The sequence below is a fragment of the Nerophis ophidion genome, linkage group LG05 (genome assembly GCF_033978795.1).
Source record: "Nerophis ophidion isolate RoL-2023_Sa linkage group LG05, RoL_Noph_v1.0, whole genome shotgun sequence".
NCBI lineage: Eukaryota > Metazoa > Chordata > Actinopteri > Syngnathiformes > Syngnathidae > Nerophis > Nerophis ophidion.
In genome coordinates, this window is record NC_084615.1 from 48,546,615 (window position 1) to 48,554,777 (window position 8,163).

The 8,163-nt window shown below is 38.7% G+C and overlaps 2 protein-coding genes across 3 annotated transcripts in view; one reads left to right on the forward strand and one right to left on the reverse strand.

The window, feature by feature from the left end:
• tmem200a (transmembrane protein 200A) overlaps window positions 1–1,716 on the reverse strand; it is a 49,263-nt gene extending 47,547 nt beyond the window's left edge. For both annotated transcript variants that reach the window (XM_061901232.1, XM_061901231.1), the window contains exon 1: window positions 1,187–1,716. The gene's annotated coding sequence lies outside the window, so the exon portion shown is untranslated. The remainder of the gene's footprint in view (window positions 1–1,186) is intronic.
• Window positions 1,717–6,002: 4,286 nt separating this feature from the next.
• tmem244 (transmembrane protein 244) overlaps window positions 6,003–8,163 on the forward strand; it is a 19,072-nt gene continuing 16,911 nt past the window's right edge. The window contains exon 1 of the mRNA XM_061901245.1: window positions 6,003–6,194. Within this exon, the coding sequence (XP_061757229.1) occupies window positions 6,087–6,194 (108 nt within the window). The 5' untranslated portion in view covers window positions 6,003–6,086. The remainder of the gene's footprint in view (window positions 6,195–8,163) is intronic.

The following is an 8,163-nucleotide window of genomic DNA, read 5'->3' on the forward strand; positions in this document are numbered from 1 at the left end:
TTCCAGCATATTAGCAACATTCAGTACACATTTCATGAAATCCAATACAAGAACTGTGTCAAAATATGTTTATTGTTGCATCTGAATGAGCAAACTAAAATATTATAAAAATGGCTGAATTACTCTCTGTCACGCTACAATGTCGAAACAAGTGATGGAAATTTTGAAGTGTTTGTTCAATGTGACTTGTGAAATGATATTTACTTCATGAATTATTGTGACCAATAAGTGTCGCTGAAAAGCAATTACCACTCAACTTACTCTTAAAGACTGCAATAGTCTACTCCAGGTGGTGAATAATAAATATGTTAGTGTTTTTCAAAAGCTATCATTGTTCTCTGTTTGAATATTTTCATTTTAGAAAACCTTTTTTAACATTCCACAATACAAAATAATACAAGTATGTATGATTCCTGCTTATATCGTCGCAGAAGAATATCGGTATAATACTCAAGGAACCAATATCAATATCTTATCGGAAGTGAAAGAGTTGTATTGGGACACTACTGTTGTACATAATTTTTTTTCCAGTATTTTAATTATTGCACAATTGCTGTTTAGTTGAAGCGCAATTTGTAGCACAAACAGCTCGATATGTTTGTATGTTGTTTTTTTATTGTGCCTTTTTTCTCAAATGTTCCCATTTTTGCCATTTTTGTATACTTTTTGTTACAGGCTGATAGAAAAAACAAGCCACTGGGTACAAATCTCTGAATACCACTGCCCTACACTATAGTACTGATACAGGTGGATAATATATTGTTCAATGTCAAACTTTGCGAAATTATTTAAAATTAATTTGTGTTGTGTTCCCATACAACTGGATTTAACCAATTGATGTTTTAATGGTCGCAGAATTAAGAGAAAGTGTGTTTGATTTCTTTCTACGTTTGTCGGTTACATTGATATTATAATGTATTGATTATCACAGAATTGCTGTTGGTATTTTTGGAAGAAAAGTATAGGTATTTTCCCTGTTTTGTTCAACGAATCCATAAAAAAGCATTATTATCTGCAGTATCTGTTGATACTTGACGTGAATGTATCACATCACCCACTGGACTGTTAGACCCTCTGACAAGATGAGTAAATAATAAATAGGCTTTTAGTTGCTGGTACAATTTTAAAGCAGATGAAATATGCATATAGAAGAGATGCGTTGTGCAGTGTGATTGTTGTTACTTACCATTTACAAGAAGAACTGCCAGGGTCACTGATCCATTAGGCAGAGAGGATCATCAGAAGATGCAGTCTGGACTTTAAATTCACATCCTCCATCTTGCGTCCACACGTTGAAATATTTCTCATGCATGCTGCAGACCAGACACTTCCTTCACTAGCCTTCACACTTTCTATCACTTCCTCAAGCAGCCTGGCAACCAAAGTCCACTTTTGACAACTCCGTGCGGCTTGTTAGTCCAAGTTCGAAAAAGACACCCAGAAGAAACGCTCTTGTGACGTCACTCTCGCGTCATAGCCCCCGACCTCCATGCTGTGCGTTTTGCGTACAAATGCTGGTTTCTAAAAAGCCAACAGACACTGAATCCACCGAAGCAAACTGTTGCGTACAGGGTCCGGCGATGAGTCACAAGAACGTCTATTGAAAAAAAAAAATCAAGGATTCACTGCATCTTTTTCTCCCCCCTTTTCTTGTTCTTCATCTTCCAATGCTTCCACAGCGCTTCGGTGCGTGCGAACATGTGCGAGGCGTCCGCGTGCGTGCGTTTAACCGAGGAGGAGGGGCTTCTGATTGGCTCTCTAAATGCACCACATGTACACAAGTCTGCAACAAGGAAGCCCACAAGCAGCATATTCATGGTACCAATTCCCAGTGATGCATATATTATTATTCTCTTGTTATTCCATACAGTATATATATTTTATATGTAACTCAGAGCTGGAATGAATCGCAATGGCCTATTACTGCTGACTATTGTTGTAAGCACAATACCAATGGCACGCAATTTGCAAAATGCGGTTGCGCATTTTGCAAATTTAATGTCAAATCAAATAAAATCAAATCAAATGTTTATTGGATTCATCACTATACAGTGTACGTCCATGACTAAACTACTACCAAGTGTGGAATCAGGCCGGGTGGCCTATTTCAAGTTCCAGGTAACCCTACATTGTTGTATTTTATAAATAGTAAACCAAGTTGTGGTAGTAGTTTAGTCAGTAGTTATGTCGTGGATGTACACTGTATAGTGATGAATCCAATAAACATTTGATATGATTTGACATTAAATTGCACACCGTTGGTACTGTGCTTACAACACCATCCATCCATTTTCTATTGCTTGTCCCTCTCAATTGAAATATTTTAATTAAACTTTTTTTTTTACAAACATGCAGAAAAGTAATGTTGATGCCACTTTCCAGATAGAATTATAATGATATTTGGGAATGCATGCTTTTAATTTGTGATAGTAAAGAAAGGCCTATGCTGGGGATCTGCAATGTGCGGCTCTTGAGCCACAAGCGGCTCTTTAGCGCCGTCCTAGTGGCTCCCCGGAGTTTTTTCAAAAATGTATATAAATGGAAAAAGATGAGGAAAAATATAGATATTTTGCTTGAATATGTTTTTTTATGACGGCAAAGGGAATAAGCGGTAGAAAATGGATGGATGACGACAAACATGACACAAACCTTCCTAATTGTTCTAAATCCCACTGTTTGCATTAAACATTCCTCACGGGTGAGAGTATTTGGCGCACGCCGTTTTGTCCTACTAATTTCGGAAGTCCTTGAACGCACCGCAGTTTGTTTACATTTACAACTTTCCTTGATGCTGCCACAGAATGAGGTGTTTTATGGCACTCCTTCTTTGTCTCTATTTGTCAGTCAAACTTTTTATGCTGTGGGTGAATGAACAAAGGTGAGATTGTGTGGAGTGCTAATCAGACATATTCGGTCATTGCATGACTGCAAGTGAATCGATGCTAACATGCTACTTATGTTAGCTGTATGTACATAATGCATCTTTATGCCTTGTTTTTAAGTATATTTAGGGTCATTTTGTTTGCAGTTTCCGTTTCCTTCAACTTGAACACACACATCTATAACTTTGGCCATTCTAAGCCAGTAATTTCCAGGAGTTATCACACCCTCTGACAAGCCTCTGTTTTAGTAAATAAATGATAAATGGGTTGTACTTGTATAGCGCTTTTCTACCTTCAAGGTACTCAAAGCGCTTTGACACTACTTCCACATTCACACATTCACACACTGATGGAGGGAGCTGCCATGCAAGGCGCTAACCAGCACCCATCAGGAGCAAGGGTGAAGTGTTGCTCAGGACACAACGGATGTGACGAGGTTGGTACTAGGTGGGGATTGAACCAGGAACCCTCGGGTTGCGCACGGCAACTCTTCCACAGCGCCACGCCACCCCACAATGTTGTAAAAATGTGTAAAATAAATATTACATTTCAACATTTCTGTGAACAAAGATTTGCGTCAGCCTGCGAGAAATAGTCATTTTGATAGTAGTCTCATTTAGCTAATAAAGACACTTTCATAATGTGTTGCCCTCATTATAACACTTAATATAAGGCTTTAGATGTTTTGTGGCTCCAGACAGATTTCTTTTTTGTATTGTTGGTCAAATATGGCCCTTTCAACATTTTGGGTTGCCGACCCCTGGCCTATGCTCCATTTTTCGAGGGCCAATAGGGAAACTATGGTTGAGTCTGATCAATTCTACCTACGAACAAGTGGCCTCATAAAAAAGAACAAAATACAATTTTATTTGTGCGTATTTATCTGTATATATATTTTTTTTTTGTCTGATGAAATGGCAACAAGCAACCAACTAGTTTTTGTCCATGACGTTGTATTGCTCATCACTCGTATCTACTAGAATGGTGGAATAACTGCAACGGCTACTTTATGCTAGTTGAAATGGACACTTTTAAACACTTTTAACACCAACAGAACAATTGAAAAATAATTTGTAAAATTACATAAATAAAAGTGAGTTAATCAAAATGCAGTTACTAATACTAGTTTTTGATCATTTTAATTCAAAACAGTAGGGATCTCACGGTATGATATTATCACGTTACTAAGGCCACGGTACGATATTATTGTGGTATATGTATTTTCAAAAAAAAAAGGCCAAAAATGTTTATCGTGTGTAAAATGAAGTGGTTGGAATGTTTAAGATAAAAACATTTACTCTTGAACACAAACTTAATACTAAAATGTTTTAATCATATTTATTACCACACACATACATTTGAAGTGCAAAGAATAGCACAGGGAGATCCACTGTTTCAAATAAATATTTTTTCAAAAATCTTAACAGTTGCTTGTCTTTAAAGTGAGACTGTAAACATTCAGTGTAAAACAATAATGTTCACTTTAGTGTCTTTCAGCTTTTAATTTCTGACAAGCATTGTCCTCAACAGTGGACATGTTTTTTATCAGTTAGAAAAATGCTGTTTCTAAAAAAAAAAAAAAAAGTTAACAACCAATTAAAATTTTCCATGCATCCATTTTCTACCGCTTGTCCCGTTCTGGGTCACAGGGGCTGCTGGAGCCTATCTCAACTGCATTCGGGCGGAAGGTGGCGTACACCCTGGACAATAATGTCAATACATCACAAACTGACGTTTGGCTTCGCTGGCTTCAAATATATTTTCTGGATGACAGTTTATAAGGAGGCGACTTGTCCAGGGTGTATCCTGCCTTCAGCCCGAGTGCAACTAGACGGGCTCCAGGCACCCCGTGACATCGAGAGAAAGTGGTGGAAAAAATAGATGGATGGATTGAAGTTTGAGTTTCCTCATATTTCCTGCGTTAAACATTTATTTCCGTGGGGAAAAACATCAGCAGCTTCTGTTCTTGGAACACCCAAGAACAGAACAGCAATACAGCATTTTCTCCTCAAACTCTACACTCACTCTCACTTGATTTAAATTCTACGCTCAAGCTGCTTGACCATCGTGTAAATTAGGCCGCAAAGAACAAAAACAGACATGACGTTATATGCAACCCAGCAATTATGCGTACTACATTTGCACAAAAGTTGCCCTATTGTTTCACCATTTGTTGTACTATTGTTGCAGTATGGTTTAGAGTTGGCAGAGATCTGCACTTTCCTGAGAATTTTCCCGATCGTGTCCAACGTTGAAAATGGCGGTGAGATGTTATCAACACAAGTTTTTTTTCTCGCAAAAGCATTGCAGATGTTGGCATGTGGATCATTTCCTGTATTTATACTGAGGTCTGCTGCTACAGACGACTTGTTTGCTCGCTGGATGTCATCCAGGACAGGACACCTCTGACCCTGACCCATATAACCTCACAACCCTACTGCTAGAAATAACTCTCAGGACTGTCCTCACATATTTCCCCCGACTGTGGTGGTCCTTTGTGAGTCCAACCTTTTGGCTTGTTGACATGCTCACACAGAGTTCTGCTGCTGTTTACATTCTGTCAGGCTGGGAAGGCCTACATCAAAGTACATCGTCATTCACTCTCAGAGAATGTTTAACGGTTTCATCTATTGTAACATACATATCATGACCCGTACAAGGTCACATGGGGTTCCAGTCAATCGATCATTAAGATTGATTGGCTGCCAGTGAGAGGATGGCGAATGGAGAAAGACAAGCACCCGTGTTCAAACATGTTTAAAAGCCAATTAAGGAGTTTTTAGTAGTCTGTGGTATATAGTTTAATTGGTTCTGTGACAGAGCTTGTAACTCAAAATACTCATATCTCAAATCAATATTCCTTATTAAAATTAATTGAACTGTAATGAATCTGCTCCAAAACAACACAATTTTAACATGTTTTTTAATAAGAAAAAAACACTTTTAGATGATAAATATAGTATAAAAAACAATACAATGGAAATATTGTCGTATGTATTGTAGTTTTAATGTACATGTCACACCTGGGTTTCGTCTGGTCTGGGTTTTGTCTGGTTTCATGTTTTGTCATTTCCTGTTTTATTTTGAAATACTGACTCTCCCTCTCATTTCAGATCACTTGCTTTTCCTCCTGTTTCACTGATCTGATGTCTTTCCTGATTGCCTGATTGTGTCCACCTGTGTCACCCACCCTCATGTGTATAAATGTCTCGTCCTTCTGTCCTGTGCCAGAGTGTTTTCGTACCTTTTGTGCAAACCTCCAGCAATCCATGTGCACAGCCATTGCCACGTTTTATGTACCTTTTTTGTCAGGTAAGATTAGCATTGCCTCCCTTGGAGCCCCTTTTGTTATATTTTGCATGTTGTTTTCTTTGCACCGTTTTTCCCTCCGCTACTGGAGCGTTTTGAGTTCATTGAGATGTTGTTAGTTTTTAGGTTAGGTAAGCTCGGCTTTTGATAGCCTGTTAAGTTTCTCCCCTTTTGGACCCTTTCCCTTGTTCGAAATAAATCTTTCTTTTCAAACTCCTGCATCTGTGTCCTGTTCAAGTCGTGACAGTACAATAGTTACTTTGGAGAGGAGACTTACATTATCTCCTTCCAGCTGCTACTCTGTCAAACACAACATCAGCAGGTTCTCCATATTCTCATTGAGTAAATGTTCGCCATTTTTTGTACGCCCTTAGCTGGCGATATCAACTCATTCTGCTTCAGTACAGTGCAGACTAGCAGTGCTAGGCTCCAATTGCTTCACCGAGTTTGCTAACTACACATTCTGTCATGTTTTTGAGGATTTATTTTCTTAATTTAATGAATATCATCCATGTCTTCTTCTCAGCACTGTCTTTCACACTCACTTTCTTGCTTCCCATACTTGGAAGAACAAAGTTGGTGTTAGTGACATGATCTGGAGAAGAACAAACACCACCATGCCTGACATTAGGCAGGACACCTGATACTTTCTTGTGTTTGAATTCATGTTTACACTCAATTAACTGCGCCTCCCAATCGATGGCAGCAGTTATGCAGCTTCAGGCCATGACGCTAGCAACCACCATGCTCGACTCTAGGCAAGACACGTGTTAAAATTCATGTTTACCCTCAATGAACCACAACTCCCCATTCCTGACAGCATTTATGCAGCCCCAAACCATGAAGTTTACACTGCCATGCTTGACTTGAGGCAAGACACTTGCTACTTGCAGCTCCTGTGTGCCAGCAGCACTTGTGCATCCCCAGACAATGCTTGACCTATTACAACTGTTTGTGATTTTTCAGTGGTTAATGTAGTATCTGTAAATTATAGCATATACATCTTCTACTAGATTGGGCCTGATTTAATATAACCCAGGGCCCAAAACTCTGGAGGGGGTTATTCCATCAATGGAAAAGCTCCCTAATAGCTTTTGTTCCAGATATCAAATACAGCTCAGCCCAACATAAATTTGGGAATTGAATGAGGGATTTGTATTTTATCTTGGGAGTAAAAGCACATGAGCAACATCTGATAGAAGCCTCCATCTACCGAATTACTGATAAAGGGTCAGAGGTCACAACGCATGTTTTCGACATTGGTACAAACAGTTGGGCTTTGTCCAGACTTGCCGGTCCCAAGACTTGCACAACACAGAGGAAGTGACTTCATGTAAAAGGTAGCAGAAAGAGAGAGTTTTTCATTTGGCTAACATCTCCTCCAGGTTTGCTGCAGTACCTGTAATTGTGTGGGCTCGCTTGATCAAATAAAAGCTTTTGTTCAACAGTTCCTCACCGGCATCATCGTTGATCCTTTCTCGCCATTAAGTCGTCCTTCAGACTGGAAGAGAATGTCCAGACCAGCTGTACAATACAACACTAGCAAACCTATACTGGTGTGCAAGCTGTACAATGACCACCCCAAGTACTGTCCTTTGATATTCTGCTGGCTAGTTGCCCTATTTAGTTACAGATGAGGGGCTAATATTACATTTGCATATACATACAGTATGTAAATATTTATATGTACTCAATCATTTATTGGATGGCAAATATGACTCATTTGACTTCCTCTAAACGTTAATTCTTCATTATCCTCCCCTTTTTTGCATAACCCGAATGCATATTACTGCAAGTGTGCACTTGTGTGACGCATGGATTCCTCTAAAAAAAGACTTGAAAAGCTGCAAGAATATCTTTGAATTAAAAAAAAAAAGTGTCAAAGCACTTTGAGTACCTTAAAGGTAGAAAAGCGCTATACAAGTACAACCATAAAAAAAAAAAGAGTTACAAAAAGAGACAACTGGAATTA